Source organism: Camelus dromedarius, chromosome 24 (genome assembly GCF_036321535.1).
Source record: "Camelus dromedarius isolate mCamDro1 chromosome 24, mCamDro1.pat, whole genome shotgun sequence".
NCBI lineage: Eukaryota > Metazoa > Chordata > Mammalia > Artiodactyla > Camelidae > Camelus > Camelus dromedarius.
In genome coordinates, this window is record NC_087459.1 from 16681981 (window position 1) to 16700638 (window position 18658).

Sequence of the window (18658 nt, forward strand, 5' to 3'; positions counted from 1 at the left end):
TGTGTATCCAGCATGTGCAAATCTAAAGGAATTTGGTGAAAAATTTTGTTTTCTCTCCTAGAAATATGAAAGAGCAACGTTTATCAGGGTGGGGACAAGGACCCACTCCCAAGTATTCTGTTTGAACAGAAACATCCAGAAATGATGCAGCTGTCAGATAGGATAGCTTAAAGAGCAGGAGGTTTATGTTTTTACTAACAAAACATAAAACAAAACTGAATTATGGATAAGAGGGGCACATAGCCTGGAGCAAATCATCTTTCCCATAAATACACACACAGAGACAGACACACACATACATAAACACACATACAATTTTTTTACCAACAAGAATCCAGTTAAAAGGAGATGCCAAGATGGCAGAGTAAAGAGACTCTCACAGCTCGCTCTCTCCCACAAATACAAGAATTACATCTACAAACCCACTGAATATCACAGAACACCTACTGAACTCTGGTAGAGTATCTCTCGCTTCGAATACAGGAGGATTCTCACAAAATCCGATAAACAGCAAGTTCATACTGTATAGCACAGGGAACTATATTCAGTATCTTAGAGTAACTATGGTGAAGAAGAATATGAAAATAAATATATGTATGTTCATGTATGACTGAAGCATTATGCTGTACACCAGAAATTGACACTTTGTACACTGACACTGCTTCAATAAAAACATATACATATACATATATATATACATACACAAAAGAATCCAATTAAAATCAATATCAAAGTTTAAGGGGTAAATGGGATTATTATTTCCAAAACTCAAACCGAGATTCCACATTTGTAAGAGAATCTTTGCACCAAGAGCATTTAAAATCCAAGAATAAAAAGCAAAAACATTATTTTAAATAGCATGTTTTCTTTCCTATTCCTGCCCCAACTCTGATTAAGAAGGAATAAAGGAGAAATGAAGTGGAGAGTGAGACAGAGAGCTCTTTTTCTCATTTTTGTTTGGGCAGATGGGGTTTCCCCCAAAGCAGCGTGAGAAATCTAATCACCTCCAGATCCATGGGCAGATGAGCAGACAGGTAAGATGATCCTTGTGGAACTGCACCATGTAAAGAGTCCATGAAGCTGCTCTATTTCGGAATGGTTTGTTCTAAGGTTTTGTATCCTCAGTTGGATACCGTAATTAAAAAGTGATATCTGGAAGCTGTTCTCTATTCTGTTGTTTTTAGCCGCAATGTAACTTTCTTTGGGTTCCATGACTGTACCCACCATAGATTATTGGCAAGTGATTTCAGTAATTGCAAAATTTGTTTCCCAGGTTGACCATCTTTTAAAAGGGAGAAGCAACTCATGCTATTAAGCTCTTGCTTGCATCTAGTCCCCCAGTTGGCTTCATTAATGACCCTTTAAAAAATTCCTTTACACTGGTAGTCTCTTATCCCCCAACCCATCTGTTAATCTTCCAGCAAGTACTTTACCTATAACAGGGGATTATGCGGAAGTTAAGAAAACTCTAGAAAATACCTGTGGCTGAAGGAAAATACCTAAAGAAGAAACAAATTTGGAAGATGGATCCTCCCAAGACTGGGCTTCAGATCCTCTTGCAGGTTTAGTTGTGGCTCACTTGGTGGTGAGGAAGTTCAATGTCCTAGGCTAGGGCTGTTCTACACCTGCTGAGCAAGCAGGAATTATGGGGGGGGGGGGGCGGTGGGTACAGGCTGCCTAGGCTGGCCAACAGGGAACCTTGGCTGGGTCTGGCAAGCAAGAAACTCTTCTCTGAGGTTGTTGGCAGGCGGGTGGGTAACCTCCGTGAATCACTGGGAATCCACACTTAATTGAGAAGGAGTGCCATTAAGCGTCCTCCACATCTGCTTCTGGTAAGATCAAGAGGAATCTAAGAGAACATCCTTAACCAGGAATGAACGCCCGTTGTCCTGCAGTGCTCCTCCAGCGCCCTCTCCTGACAAACGTTAACCTGTCAGTTCAAGAGCCTAGCTCTGGCGCTGAGAGGCAGTAAATGATACGTATCTGGCACAGCCGACAGAGGATTTATCCTTCGATAGTCAGAATGCAGAATCTGTGACTCGTTAAGTTACACTGGAGCTGGGTATTCGGGTGGGGTCAGCCAAGAGGAGCAAGCATCGAGGAAACTGGGGAGCATGAGAAAGGTCTGGAGGTGGGGTCAACTGAAAGACTGGCTGAGGGCTCAGACGAGTGGCAGCGGTTTTCCCGCGCCAAGAGGTCAAGGGCAGAGGCGGCGGGGAGGAGGGTTGCGGGGGAGGAAGGGATGCGCATGCGGGGGCAAGGGCCGCGTGTACTGCGTGTATTATGCTTCACGACGGGGACCTTTTGGGTAGCCCGCCGCTGGGGGTTTGCAAGACGCGGTAAATTTTCTATTTAAACACCACCAATCCTGGGCGTGAGGGGATGGGGCAGCCACTGGCTATCCTTAAACTTTCTGCCACCACTCACTGGGCCCGCTGATGGTGACGTTGACACAGGAGGGAGAAGGAGCCGGCGAGACTTGGAGGTTCGTGGGGTCGTCCAGTAGGGTCCAGAGGCAGAGAACCTGGGGAGTAAGCGAAGGGGCGCCAAGGTGGGGCCTTCAGGATCTGGGCGGTGCACGAAGGGTGCAGTGGGGAAGGAGGGCAGGCTCTGAGGTGTCAGGGGCCGAGGGACCAGTGCGCGGAGAGGGCTGGCCAATTCTGGGAAGGTGGGAGGACTGGGAGGGCGCTCTGGGGCTGAGGGCTGGGAGTGCGACGAGCCGCGGACTAGGCGCGGGCAGGTTGCGCGGAGAAGGGGCGGTGGCCGCGCGCGGCCGCAAACCCGCGGGGGCGGGGGAGGGGCGGGGCCGGTTGCGAGGAGGGCGTTGGGAGGAGGCCCTGCGCCGGAGTCGCCGCACGTTTCTCAGCCGCGGAGACAAAGGTGGAGGCGGTGGCGGTTAAGAGGCCTGAGCGGTGAGTATTCGGACCTCCGCGCCCTTGCTCCTTCTCGCCAGCTTCCCCTGCTCAGCCAGGTGCTCCGCGGAGTTCCCGGAGGCCGACCCCACTGCCTGCGCTCAGAGCCAGAAAGTGCGTGTCCTACCCATCCTCCCTCCCCTCCAAAAGTCACACACAAACCGTCTACAACCCTTTCTCCCCCCAAAACAATTAAACCAGAAGACAACCCTCACAAAATCCCGTATTACTTACCCCAGTCTGTTAGTCACACGGCCTCGTCCCTCCGTGTCGCCCCCTCTCCCACAACATACTGCCGCTGCTTGGGGGTTTACTCAGGAGGGAAGGGTCATGACGCCTCTACCTTTAGACCTCACAGAACTTTCTAGGGGACTGTGAGGCGGGACAACAGGTAAAATAAAGTTTACTTTTCCTCGTCGTGGGTTATCCCAAATCTCTTATTTTCTCTAAAAAGGGGAACACTGTCTTCTTGCTCTTTGTGGTATGATCTTTTCTCTGGAGAAAATAAAGATTGGAAGTGGGTTGGGTCACAAGATAAAGGAAAGTAAATTGAAATTTAAAACTATGTTTTTCCAGTCACCAGAGTCCTCAGAAGATATTTTGCGAGATTTTTGCATTCTGGAACTTGACTTAAGCGGTATTTGTTGTTTTTAACTTTGACCTGAACCTTTTGAATAAGGATTAGCTTCTATATTGTTTATTTTGCAGATATGTACTAAATGCTTAATACCAACTACAGTGAGGTCAAATTTTCTACAAAATTTATACTGTTATTTTGAAGGAAACCAACTAAAATGGTATGCAGAAAATTTGAAATGATGTTAGCATTCCACCACCCCTCCAGTTAAAAATTAATGGAAAATCATTTAATTTTAGAATTAAAATTCTAAAATTTTAATTAATCTAAATTAATTTTAACTAATCTAAATTAATTTAATTTTAATTAATCTAAATTAATTTAATTTAATTAATCTAAAATTCTAAAATTTTAGAATTAAAATTAATTTTAGAATTAAAATTAGAATTCTAAAATTTGAAGAATTTCTCTGGCAATGGCCTAAACTGTTGGTTTTTTTCAGTGGGGGGTAGGTAGGTAGGGTTTTTTTTTCTTGTTTATTTAATGGAGGTACTGGAAATTAAACCCAGGACCTCATGCATGCTAGGCATGCAATCTACCACTGAGCTATGCCCTCCCCCGCTTTGAACTGTTTTTTGGTGGTGGTGTTACTGTTATTAGTTTGCTTGGTTTGTGTGTTTTGTTTCATTTTCACCATTGCCCCATATGCAGAAAACACCTGCCATGCCCTTCTTGGTCAAAATTAGTCTTAAAAGTAATTTAGATCTTCAGAAATGCTTGCCTAAATTCAGAATGATTCTCAAAGCCATGTACTAAATATTGCAGACATAAAGCTGAACAAGAATTTATACCAACCCTAGAGTAGTTTACATTTGGGGAGGTATCCATTTTCTCTTGTAATGGGGCCAAGGTTTATGGAGCCAGCCTGGAGTCTAGGTCCATGGGTTTAGCTTGACACTAGGGTGGGCTGGGAGCCTGAGTTTACAAGAACTAATACAGAGCCTTAAGGTACAGGAGCCACCCAGAGTCACAGGAACTGGCCAGTACTAGGATGAACTGGGAGTCTGAATTCATGGGAGCCCATCAGAAGCTTGGTACCATGAGAGCCGCCTTGGGGACAATCATGTTCTTAAGATGCAGGTTACACCTTCAGCATGTAGGAAATATAATAATACATATAAAATTTCATGCATATAGAGTAAATAAATTATACATATAGAATTTCAGTTATAGTTTCATTAATATAGTCCATGCAAGTTTATGACCACCTTATTTTAATAGTTGTTCAGTTTAAATACTGTTTATTTGATGTGACTTTAGCAGGATTGAGTTTTTTTAACTTTTTTTTTAAACTTTTTTTATTGAGTTATAGTCATTTTACAATGTTGTGTCAAATTCCAGTGTAGAGCACAATTTTTCAGTTATACATGAATATACATATATTCATTGTCACTTTTTTTTTTTTTGCTGTCAGCTACCACAAGATCTTGTATATATTCCCCTGGGCTATACAGTATAATCTTGTTTATGTATTCTGCATATGCCTGTCAGTATCTACAAATTTTGAAATCCCAGTCTGTCCCTTCCCACCTCCCCCCACCCCCTGAGCAACCACAAGTTTGTATTACATGTCTATGAGTCTGTTTCTGTTTTGTATTTGTTCTTTTTTTTTTTTCTTAGATTCCACATACAAGCAATCTCGTATGGTATTTTTCTTTCTCTTTCTGGCTTACTTCACTTAGAATGACATTTTCCAGGGACATCCATGTTGCTGCAAATCATGTTGTGTTGTCATTTTTATGGCTGAATAGTATTCCATTGTATAAATATACCACAAATTCTTTATCCAGTCATCTGTTGATGGACATTTAGAGTGTTTCCATGTCTTGACTATTGTCAATAGTGCTGCTAGGAACATTGGGGTGCAGGTGTCTTTTTGAAGTAGGGTTCCTTCTGGATATATGCGCAGGAGCGGGATTCCTTGGTCATATGGTTAAGTCTATTCCTAGTCTTTTGAGGAATCTCCATACTGTTTTCCACAGTGGCTGCACTTAACTTTCTCTTTCTGATATATCATTATTAGTGTAAAGAAAAACAACAGATTCCTGTACATTAGTCTTGTATCCTGCTACCTTGCTGAATTTATTTATTCTAATAGTTTTTGTGTAGAGACTTTAGGGTTGTCTATGTAGAATATCATGTCGTCCGCAAATTGTGACAGTTTTACCTTTTCCCTTCCAATTTGGGTATGTTTATTTTATTTTCTTGTTTGAGAACTGTGACTAGGACTTCAATACTATGTTGAGTAGAAATGGTGAGAGTTGTCTTGTTCCTGCATTTAGCGGGAAGGCTTTCAGCTTTTCACCTTTGAGTATTATGTTGCTTGTGGATTTGTTATAAATGGCTTTTATTATGCTGAAATATGTTCCCTCTATACCTGCTTTGGTGAGACTTTTGATGAAGAATGGATGTTGAATTTTGTTAAATGGTTTTTCTGTGTCTATTCAGATAAACATATGGTTTCGTCTTTCCTTTTGTTGCTGTGGTCTGTCACCTTGATTGATTTGCATATATTGAATCATCCCTGTGACCCCAGAATGAATCTAACTTGATCATGATGTGTGATCCCTTTTATGTATTGTTGGATTCAGTTTGTTAATATTTTGTTCAGGATTTTTGCATCTATATTTATCAAAGACATTGGCCTGTAATTTTCTTTTCTTGTATTTGTCTTCAGTTTTGGAATCAGTGTGATGGTGGCTTCATAGAATGGGAGTGTTCACTCCTCTTCAATTTTTTTTGGAATAGTTTGAGCAGGATAGGTATAAGTTGATATTTTAAGTGTTTACTTTATGGGTTTCTTTTTAAAATGCTCTCTGGCAATTATTGTTTTCATATTGGAGCATTTAGACCACTTTATCAGTTAGTGTAATTCCTGATATTCAATATTTTGTTTTGTCTTTTTTTTTAGTTTTTTATTTGAGATGGGAAGGAAGGTAATTAAGTTTACTCATTTATTTACTTTGGTTTTTTTGAGGGAGTACTGTGGATTGAACCCAAGACCTCATGCATGCTAAACACGCACTCTACCACTTTGAGCTATACCCTCCCCCTTTAAATATTTGGTTTTAAAGTCACCATCTTTTGATGTATTTCCTATTTGTGGAACCAGTTCTACATTTCTTTTTCTCTCTTGACTAACCCTCATTTTGCTTGATTGAATTATCTTATTTCCTTTTTTCTCTATGAGTTTAGTATTTTGTACTCTTTTGCTGTTATTTTAGTATTTCACATTAATACAACATGCACTTTGGTTTATCTCTGATTAATATTAATTGGAACTTTTGCAGTGCTTACAGAAATTGCAGAACACTGACTCCATTTATATATTATGCTACGTTCTCATGTATTGTATTTCTACATATAATTCAGTCCCTTCGGCCATCATCATTGTTTTATGCACTTAAAAATTATTTAGATGTATTCCTTTTTTGTTTCCCTGTCTTTCTTTTGGTATATTTTATCTTCCACATGCATACTTTCCTTCTACAAACAAGATCCTTAATTAAGCATTAGTTTTCTAATGACAAAATTTTATTTCCTTGATTTTGTCTTTTCGCTTAATTCTTGAAAGATCTCCTTTGCTTGGTATAAAATTGGTTTGTAGTTATTTCCTTACAGCAGTTTGAATACCTTTATTTTAATCTCTGCTCCTTTATTTCTCTGTTATTTGCTCTGTTCTTTTTTTATTTGTATTGGTACTCCATTTATGTATTCATTAAATTCTGTGACTATTTCTGTCACTATATTCTTTATTTTTCTATCTTTTTGTCTATGTTTGAGTATTTTCTTCTGAAAAAATTTCCAGACCACTGATTTCTCTTCAACTGTGTCGAATCTGCAGTTATGCCATCCACTGAGGTTAAATTCATTTGTGAGGTTAAATTCCTTTCATAGTTTTCTGTTTTAGAATTATTTGGCTGTTTTTCATATTTGTCATGCCGTTGTCATAGTTCAAGTTCTCTTCTCAAATTCTCAATCCTGTCTTTTTTTCTCTTTGAACATAGCAGTTACAGTTATTTGAAAGTCTTTTGGCTGATCATTTTAACATATGGAACCCTTTAAAGTGTTCCTATTGTTTGTTTCTTAGCTTCTCATTCATGTAACCTTACTTTTCTCTGTCTATTGTCGTTTTATATTATATGATAGCAATTATATTTGGACTTATTGTTAAGGAAAAATTTGATCTAATCTGTTTCATAATTCCTACAGAGAGTTTGTTTGTTTGCTTGCTTACTTTTATCTGGCACCTTGGTTACATCTCAGAGACTGAGCTGCTTTGGAGCTCTGTTTCAGCATCTTCAATGTGCAAACCAACTGCTTGTTTACCTTAACTCTTAGCAGCCCAAAGGAAGGAAATTTTCCTAGCCTACCCTCAACCCAGGTCTTTGTATTTACATGAGGCTATGAAAACAGCTACTTAGCTTCCCAGTCTCTCAGTTGCCTCTTCAGGAATTGACAGTGCTGAGGGGGAAAGATTCCCCACATGCTAGGCCTGCCTCTGCAAATTTCCTAGTTCTCCTTGTACTTAGCAGGAATGTTGCTCTGAATAACTTATTCCCCTCTCCCTGAAGGTAGACAGGTTATTTTCATATCTGCTGGGTTTGTAGTTATGCCTGCCTTTTCATTCTGAATATTACATATTTATACATTCCTTTTTATCTTGATGAATTTCACCAGAGATTTGCCTACTTTACTACTCTTTAAAAAATATGTATGATTTTATTATTTTTCTCTGTTAATTTCTATTTTCTGTTTCACACATGTATGCATTTAGCTTTACTTCTTTTCTCCTACTTTGGTTGTGTGTGTTCTGTTGGGGTTTTTTCTGACTCATCAAATTGTATCCTAAGACATTTTAAATCTCTCTTGCTTTTTCACATAAGAACGTAAAAGTATACATTCCCATCTAAGAATAACATTAGCTATAGTATTGAGATATAGTATTTTTATTATCAGTTGGTTTTATGTATTTGAAATTCCCTCTAATTTCTCCTTTGACAGATGAACTTCTTAGAAGTATTTTGAAATTCATAAATCTGCAGGAATCTTTAACTCATCTTTTTATGTATTTTCACCCTAATGCAACTGGGATCATAGGCTGTGTTCTGTATGATACTCATCGTTTTAAATTTATTGGGCTGTTGCTTTGATGCCTAGAATATGTGCAATATAAATGCTTTATGTGTGCTTGAACAACAATCCTAGAACTTTATTAAAATATTAAGGAAATTATTAGAAAAATAGAAACAATTTAATTTTCTTTATTTATAATTTGTAATCATTACTGTTATCAATCTTTGAGACTGATTAAGGAGAAAATTAGGATAAAGAAGTAATACTGTTATTTGCTTAATGTTCACATTATTAGGTAACTTGACATTAAAAATCTTTTTCTCCATCCCTGAAGTTGAGCATACATTCTTGTAGAAGAATGGATTTGTTGACACTCAAGCAATTTGCAGTGCTCCTCTGGAAAAATTTTACCTTAAAGGTATGCAAATGTATTTGTGGAAAATGTTCATAAATGCCCATTTGTTGCAATTCAGATTTTGTATGTGGGTGTGGATGGGCACGTGCTCCCATGCACAAGCTTTTGAAAAATCAATTCCAGAGCTGTAGGTGACTCTTCTAAATCTGTTAAGCTGAGTTAGTCAATAGTATGGTATGACCTATAAGAAACTTGAAAGGGGAGTGGGAGGGTGATGTGAGATAGTCCAGGAAACACTGCCTATTTCAGAGTGAAATTGGCAGAAACTTTTTATAATAGAACTACCCGTTTGCATTGAATGTGCACTCTGACGTGAATTAACACCATCTCTTTGTTTCTCTTCCAGAGGAGGCAGTTCTTCAGTTTAATTTTCGAAGTCCTTACAGCATTGGTGTTTCCAGTGATGCTTTTGCTATTCCGTGCAATTATTAAGTTACCTGTTAATGGACCTTACAATTTTACTTCTCAACCCATCAGTACTCTGCCTCCTTTCCTCCAAAATCCTAGAGAATGGAAATTGATTTACGTGCCTTCTAAAATTGATGTGGTAAAAGAGATCACTGAGAATGTGAAGAGGAATCTAAACATTGATATAAAAGGTTAGAAATTAAGATTTTCTATAAAACTTATTATTTATGATTGTTTTTGACGGAGCTAAAGCGATGTAGAAAAAAGAATAAAGTTGGAGGAATTCACATTCCCAAATTTTAAGACTTAGAATATAACTGAAGTTATAAAGACAGTGTGGTATTGGTGGAAGGATAAACACACAGAGCAAAGAAACAGAATAGAGAAACCCAAAGATAGACCTACAGAAATTTGCCAAAATATGGTACAGAGCAGTTCAGTGGAAGGATTAATTTTTTCAGCAAATATTGCTGACTAATTGGACATCAGCAGCTAAAACAATGAAATATTCTACCTAATGCCAAAATTATATCAAAATGGATTACAGATCTAAAAGTAAAATGATAAAACTTTTAGGAGAGAACATAGCAGAAAATCTTTGTAACTTAGGGCTAGTTGAAGAATTCTTTCACATGATACTGAAAGCATCATCCATGAAAGAAAAAAATGGATAAAGTGGACTTCTAATATATATTATTAGTGGTTGCTCTTGTAGTTAAAATATACGTACTTAATTTTTTTCATAGGCTACTTAGAACTGTCATTTTACTACTTTATCATAATGTTACGTATTTACCAGGTTACAGATCCTGTTGTATTTCCCACTTTGTTTTAGCTTTCGTATCTGCGTAAGTTGAAAACTTCACTAGGAAATGATATAATTCACACAAATATTTTGAAGAGCTTGAGAAACTTATTTACCCAGATGTTTCCCACAGCTGTTGCTCTTCCTTCATTTTCAGTGTTCTAAGTTTTCTTCTCAGTTCAATTTCTTTTTATTTTCCTTCTTTCTGAAAAACTTACAATTTTTTAGAGCAGATCTACCAGCAATGAATTCTTTTTGTTTTCCTTCATGTGAGAATGTCTTTATTTTAACTTCATTCCTGAAGGTTGTTTTCACTTGGTACAAAATTCTGGGTTGAGAGTCTTTTCTTTCAATATTTAAAAAATATTTGCCACTTTCTTCTCATCTCCTTGGTTTCTGAAAAGAACGTGCAGTCATTTGAATCCTTGTTTACCCATAGGTGGTGTCGTTTCTCTCTGGCTGCTTTCAGGATTTTTTTTTTTTTTTTTTTTTGGTCTTTATTTGTCAAGAGTTTGATTATGATATGTCTATATATTTATTTTGGCTTATTCTGTTTGGGGTTCACATTCTGTTTGGGGTTCACTGAGCCTTTTGAATCTGTAAATTTAGCAAAATTTGGAGACTTTTTCAACAGTTATTTCTTAAAATTGTTTTTCAACGCAGCCTTCTTTCTCCTCTTCTAGGACTATGATGGCAAAAATGCTCAACGTTTTGTATTGTCCCACAGGTCATTGATGCTGTCTTCAACTTTTTTCCAATTTGTTTTCCTCTATTGTTCAGATTAGGCAATTTCTACCAATCAATCTTGAATGACTGCTTCCTCTGTTTTATATATATATACAGCCATTGAGTCAAGAAGTCAGTTTTCTTTTCAAACATAATTTAAACTGATCACCTGATTAATCTTAATTTCTTTTAAAATAACTTTTTTGAGATATAAGGCACATTCCATTCATTCACCCATTTAAAGTGTACGATTCAGTGGCTTTCAGTATATTCACAGAGTTGTGCAACCATTAGCACAATCAGTTTTTTAAGTTGAGGTGTAGTCAATTTACAATACTGTGTCAGGTTCTAGTGTGCAGCATAGTGATTCAATTATATATTATATATGTATATATTCCTTTTCATATTCTTTTTCATTATAGGCTATTACAGTGTATTTAATATAATTCCCTGTGCTATAGGATAGGACCTTGTTGTTTATCTATTTTATATATAGTAGTTATTATCTGCAAATCTCAAATTCCCAATTTATCTCTCTTTCCCTCCTGGTAACCGTAAGTTAGTTTCTGTGAAAGTCTGTTGGTTTTGTAAATAAGTTCATTTGTGTGATTTTCTTAAAGATTCCACATATAAGTGATATCATATGGTATTTGGTGTTCTTCTTTCTCTTTCTACCTTACTTCACTTAGTATGACAATCTCCAGGTCCATGTTGCTGCAAGTGGGCATTATTTCATTCTTTGTTGATGGCTGAGTAGTATTCCATTGTGTAAATACACACACACACACACGCACACACACACACACACATATGTGCAACAACTTCTTTATCCCGTCATCTGTCAATGGGCATTTAGGTTGCTTCCATGTCTTGGCTACTGTAAAGAGTGCTGATATGAACATTAGGGTGCATGTATCTTTTTTAATTAGTTTCCTCTGGATATACAGCCAGGAGTAGGATTGTTGGATCATATGATAAGTCTATTTTTAGTTTTTTAAGGAATCTCCATACTGTTTTCCAAATGGCTGCACTAAACTACATGCCCACAAAGACTGTAGGAAGGTTCCCTTTTCTCCACATCCTCTTCAGCATTTATTGTTTGTACCACAGTCAATTTTGAAGCATTTTGATTACCAAATATAAATCCTGTAATGTTTAGTTATGACCTCACAATTACCCATCCCTACCAGGATTAGGAAAACACTAAGCTACTTTTTGTTTCTACAGATTTGCCTATTATAAAACTTTTTATATAAATGGTTTACATATAAGTATTTTATATAAACAGTTTACAGAAATATTTTATATAAATGCATTATGTGGTCTTTTGTGACCAGCTTCTTTTACTTAGTATAATGTTTTCAGGATTCATCCACAATGTTGCATTTACCAGTACTTTGTTCTTTTTCATTGTCAAATAAAATCCCAGTGTATGGATACACTGCATTCAGTTGGCATATCCTTCATCAGTTGGTGAACATTTGGCTTGTTTCAACCTTTTGGCTATGATAACTGATACTACTAAGAACATTCATCTGTAGGTTTTATGTAGGCATATGTTTTTATTTCTCTTGGGTATATACCTAAGAGTGGAGTGAATAGGTCATGTGGTAACTCTAGTTTTTAACTTTTTCTGGGACTGCCACACTGTTATCTAAAATTGTTATACCATTTACATTCTGGTCAGCAGTGTATGAGGGTTCCAACTTTCCTGCATCTTCACCAGCACTTCTTCTTATCTGTTTTTTTGATTATAGTCATCTCAGTGGATGTGAAATGGTGCCTCATTGTGATTTCAATTTGCATTTCCCTGATCACTAGTGATTTATCTTTATATGTGTTTTATAATGATTACTATTTAAAATTGTAGTAAAATTTTATAAAATACCTAAAATGTTTTGAACCCCAAATATCCATTAAGTATTTGAGAAACCGTGGCCTTAAGTTTACACTATTTGGATAGGCTTTTGTCCATATAAAGTAATGTCTCCTCTCTCAGAAGGAATTATCAGATGTTTTTACTTAAGTGAACAATTTTGTCTCTCTGCAGTTCAAGGCTTTTCTTCGGAATCTGAGTTTGAGGAGTATGTTAAGTATGACTATGGATCTTACAAAGTGCTGGCTGCCATTGTTTTTGACTGTGACTTCAAAAACAGTGGTGATCCTCTGCCACTTCAGGTGAGAAAGTTGTATTCCGAGTTTTCTAAATAAATAGCTTTCTAGTAATTGCACTTCCAGTTTCCAGGATTTTAATGAATTTCATATTAACCCTCTTTTATAAGTGAAGAAACTAATTTTCCCAAGTTCAAACTACTAATATACAGTAGGGCAAGTCCAGATCTGAGTAACTTTAATTTCTATGTTCTTACCTACTGCATCATGCTGATAAGGGCAGAACTGTATCTTCCACACACAAGACCTTAGATTAATGGGACACTCTAACTACTCATGCAATGCTTCTAAGTTCTACAAAGGGTAGTAAGACAGGTAAGCCTCAAAGCAGATGCATCTTCACTAACAGACAAGCAAGCATGGAAAGATCCTTTATCTTTGAATGAAACACAGAATTTAGATCCTTTCATAAATCTCTAGGGAAAAGTCTCAGCCACAGTGATTAAGAATAGAATATTCATAGGCATGTAGCCCATGAGAAGGAGAGAAAGCGACAGTGTGTGGTGTCTCTTTAGCAGATCTTATAGATGGTATGTCCTGGCGGTGATGGAAATAAATGGGCTCCAGCTACACATGGAGCCAAATTTTATATTTAGAACACAGATACTCGTCAGTAGAAGGGAAAATTAATAAAACCGCTAGTAGGATAGTACATATTTTTTCTGTGTGTCCCATCCTTCCAAGACTTTTTTCATCTGTGCCAACTTCCATTTACTAAGTCAGAATTACCTGTATGCTGATATGGATTTAGGGTCAGCAAAATACATTGGCTCCAAGTGTCTTCAGTGACATTTCAAGTTTCATTCTCATTGCTGATTGAGCATGCTTGTGTCCCCAGATATTTGAACTAGATTTCTGACATTAGAAATTCCCCAAATTATGTGTCTAGGTGCTTGGTCTGTTTTTTTCTCCAGCTTTATTGCGGTACACTTGACATGTAACACTGTGTGCGTTTAACATGTACAATGTGATGATTTGAAACGTGTATATTTTGAAATGATTGCCATAATAAGGTTAGTTGACATTATTCTTCACCTCACAGAATTACCATTTTGTGTGTGTGGTGAGAATATTTAAGATGAGTAAGTACTGGGGAGCTAACGTACAGCATGCTGCGTGGTCTACTTTGATGAATTTTTAAACAAACCTTTTGATCTCTGTTGATGACTCGATGTAAAGCGTAGAGCTTCTAATATCTACCAGCTTTCCTACATCTTAGATGACTTTCTTTACAGGCTCTTTTGTCCACCTACAAGTGCCACAAGGATCCACGTAAACCTCACAGATGATCACTGTCCTGATAAAAAGACCTTAGTGACTTCCCATTGCTCCAGGCTCATGTCCAGAGTGCTCTGCACAAGGCACATGGCTGTCAGTATCCTAGTGCTTGGCTATCTCTGCCACTCCTTAACCATTCTTTCTGCTGCAGCAATACTTAACTGCCAGATGCACCACATTATTTTTTGCTTCTAGGCCTTTGGTCACTTTTTCTCTACTGTAGGAATGCTGCTATGAACTCCCATTCAAACTCCCATTCACCTTCCACACCTGTTCCTTTTCTGCCTTTTTATCATAACCTTTTCTGTCTTTTCATCATAACCTGTCTTCATCATAACTTGTCCATATTTCTGTTAGTCAAAATTCATATGGGAGTATAAACACTACTGAAGGTATTTCAACAAAAGGATTTTAATAGGAAATATTTATGCATTCACATTCTAGATTTTAGTCACTCTTGACCAACACTTCAGAGGGTCGAGCTTGCTCACTTGTTCAGGTGAACCATCCCCTTCTTGAGCCCTTAGTTATCTGGTCATAATTGCTTCAATTGTCTTCACTGTTTTCAGAAACTCTCAAGTTTCAGACATAACCTCACTCTGCTTTCATTATATAACAGCAAACTTAATCATGATTAATTGCTCCCTCTTATAGGGTAACTTGTTCATTTGTGTGTGTACCAGTGCGAATAGCTCACTATTACTGGGTGATAATTATGCAGGTCTTCAGTGGAAGTTTTACTGTGTCCCCTCTTGAAAGTGTTCTGCCCCAGGAAACAAAGCCTTTAATGTAGCAGAACTTAAGTTTGTGAGGATGGGAGGTATTAATTCCACAAGTAGGTTTCTAGGAGTGATGGTAATAACAGCCAACTCTACTTCCAAGGCTTGGTTCACATACCCTCATGTTTTACGGGAACACAGGGCCGTATATCAGTTATTGTTACATAGACTTTATCTCGTAGAACAGTGTCCCAGAGTAGCAGAGTGTTATCCTTAGCTGAAATTTAATAGGCATTTTCAATTTCTTCTCTCAGGCCTCCTGCTTCTCTCAGCCTCTGGTAAGCAGATGTCTTACTAGGGCATTTACAGTAGTTGTCACTTCCTGTTTATCAGGTCTAAATGTAAATGCAAATGCAAAGGACTTAAAATATCTGAAACAATTTTGTAAAAGAATAACAAATTTGGAAGACATATAAAACTTATTATAAGACTAAAATAATCATTACAGTGCGTTACTGGCATATGATCAACAAGTACATCTATGAAACAGAATTGAAATCCCAGAAGTAAACTCTCTTTAATACAATCATTTGACTTTTGACAAAGGCACCGAAGAAATCTGATGAGGAAAGGAAGATGTTTTCAATAAACAGTGCTATAATGATTCAATATACATGGGGAAAAAGAACCTTGAGTTCACTCACGCTACGTGCAAAAAATTAGTACATGGTGGATTATAAATTTAAATGTTAAAGCTAAAACTAATGCTTTTGGAGTAAAACATAAACAGATATCATCTTGAGGGTAGCAAAAGTTTTTCAGGTCACAAAAAGCGATAACCATAAAAGAAAAAATTAATGGATTGGCTTTTATTGAACTTTTAGAAACTTTTTATCATCAAAAGACACTGTTGACTTCTGGTCTGGGCAAGATGGTGTGGACTCATTTCTCCCTGTCTTTCCTCACTAAGCACAGATATACACTCTGGACATAATGCAGAGGCAAAGAAAAACTCTGAAAGGTGATAGGAAATCTACAAAAAAGTTAAGACCCCAGGCCTGGAGGATCAATGCAGGGGCACACACCTTACTGTTCCACACCCAAAAGAGGACAACCAAGACCCAGCATTGTCTGTCCTCCAGCCTAGCAATAGAACACAGCCCAGTTAGGCTCATTTCACTCCACGATCAAATGGAAACATTTCTGACATTAGGTGACTCCAGTACCCCCAGCATGAGGAATGGAAAGAGTGCCTTGCTAATAATTAGTGGCCAGGAAAATACTTTCCTTCCCCACCAGGCCTGAGATGCCTTCCCCTGCCAATGTATACTGAGGCATAGGAATAGAAGCAAGAGGGATTCAGACGTAAGTAGCCCAGTCTGGAAAGTCATCTCCACAGGCCTAAGACGCCCCTCATGGCAAATTGCTGCCATGGGTGGGACAGTGGAGCCATCAGTAGAGACGCAGATACAAAAAGTGGCCAGATCCAGGAAGCTGCTTTGATACTATGAGCCCGAGACTTGCTTTTCCTGCCCAGATACATTAGGGGAGCCAGGGGACAATGGTAGGGGGACTCCACTACAAGAAGTCCAAAACTCAAGGCGCACTCTCTGTCCCATACAGACAGGTAGGATCCTACAGCAAGTGCTCAGTCAGGAAAGCCTCTTCCTTCCTGTGGGCCTGAAAATCCTCTCCCATGGGGAGACACCAGGGCAGACAGGAAGAGCTGGCAAGAGGAACCCAGCCACAGAAGAGGTCCAGGCCAGGAAGGCTTTTTGTGCCATGGGCCTCCTCTGCCCCCAGAAGGAAATCCCCTTCTGTTTCCTTTAGGCAGCACTAGCAAGAACCAGTGGGAGCCCCAGTGGTACCACATGAAATAGGAGACCAAATAAATACTGAAAAGTCTCTGATAATTAAACTGTCATTGAAAAGTAGGCCAGCACCTGCATGCTAAACTGAAATAGGCTGACTGCTTGATATAATAAAATATTTAGTTAGGATCCAGAGTTTCCTAAAATAATAGGCATAATGAACAGGGTAAAATAGAAAATCATCTGTCACACGAAGAACCAGTCAACTGACATGAGACCTGAGGTGAATCAGAGGTTGGAATTCTCTGAAAAAGATGTTCAAGCAGCCATTGTAAAATATGTTTCAGCAACAAATAAAAATTATCTTGAAACAAATGAAAAAAATAGAAAATCTTAGCAGAGAAATAAAAGTTATAAACAAATTATAAACCTCAAATTCAGTAACAAATGAAAACCTATTTGGATGGGCTATTAAGCAGAGTGGACAGAGCAGAGGATGTAACACTGAGGAATAAATTTAGCCAAGGAGGTGCAAAGAGTGTGTGCTGAAAACTACCAAATATTGCAGAAAGAAATTAAAGAGCACGAAAATAAATGGAAAGATAGCCCAACTTCATGGGTAGGAAGACCTAATTTGTCAAGATAACAGTATTACCAATAGCTACCTAGATTCATTGCAAACCCGATCAAAATTCTAATAACCTTATTTTATTGCAATACTGTTATTTGTGGTCTTTTAGATGATAGCCATTCTGACACGTGTGAGGTGATAGCTCATTGTTGTTTTGATTTGCATTTCTCTGATAATTAGTGAGGGTGAGCATCTTTTCATGTATCTGTTGGCCATCTGTATGTCTTCTTTTGGAATAATGTCTGTTCAAGTCTTCTGCCCATTTTTTGATTGAGTTCTTTGTTTTCTTGATACTGAGTTGTATGACTTGTTCATATATTTTGGATATTAACCCCTTACAGTTACATCATTTACAAATATTTTCTCCCATTCTGTATGTTGTCTTTTCACGTTGTGTATGGTTCCCTTTATTGTGCCAAAGATTCTAAGTTTAATTTGGTCTCACTTGTTTATTTTTGCTTTTGTTTCCTTGTTCTGAGGAGACAGGTGAAAAAAAATGCAATTTAAGTCAGAGTGTTCTGCTTATATTCTTTTCTAGGAGTTTTGTGGTTTCCAGACTTAGATTTAGGTCTTTAAGCCACTTGGAGCTTGGTTTTGTATATAGTACGAGGGAATGTTCTAATTTCATTCTTTTACATGTAGCTGTCCAGTTTTCCCAACACCATTTGTTGAAGAAACTGTCTTTTCTACATGTATACTTTTGCCTCCTTTGTCATAGATCAGTTGGCCATAGGTGCGTTGGTCTATTTCTGGGCTCTCTGTTCATCTATTCTGTCCCATTGATCTACTTGTCTGTTTTTAGCCAGTACCATAGTGTTTTGATTACTGTGGTTTTCTAGTATAGTGAAGTAATAGAGCATGATACTTCCAGCTCTGTTCTTCATATTTCAAGATTGCTCTGGCTATTTGGGGTCTTTAGTGTTTACTTACAAATTGTAGACTTTTTTATTCTAGTTGGGTGAAAAATGCAATTGGTATTTTGAGAGGAATTGCATTGAATCTGTAGATTGCCTTCAGTAGTATTCCAATCCATGAACAAAGTATATCTTTCCATCTGTGTCATCTTCA

At 37.8% G+C, this 18658-nt stretch overlaps 1 protein-coding gene across 1 annotated transcript in view; it reads left to right on the forward strand.

Annotated features, from left to right (window-relative positions):
• The first annotated feature begins 2851 nt into the window (after window positions 1–2851).
• LOC105091158 (phospholipid-transporting ATPase ABCA3) overlaps window positions 2852–18658 on the forward strand; it is a 104728-nt gene continuing 88921 nt past the window's right edge. Inside the window, exons 1-4 of the mRNA XM_064478509.1 lie at window positions 2852–2912; window positions 8960–9043; window positions 9387–9639; window positions 13030–13157. Coding sequence (XP_064334579.1) covers window positions 8984–9043; window positions 9387–9639; window positions 13030–13157 — 441 coding nt within the window. The 5' untranslated portion in view covers window positions 2852–2912; window positions 8960–8983. The remainder of the gene's footprint in view (window positions 2913–8959; window positions 9044–9386; window positions 9640–13029; window positions 13158–18658) is intronic.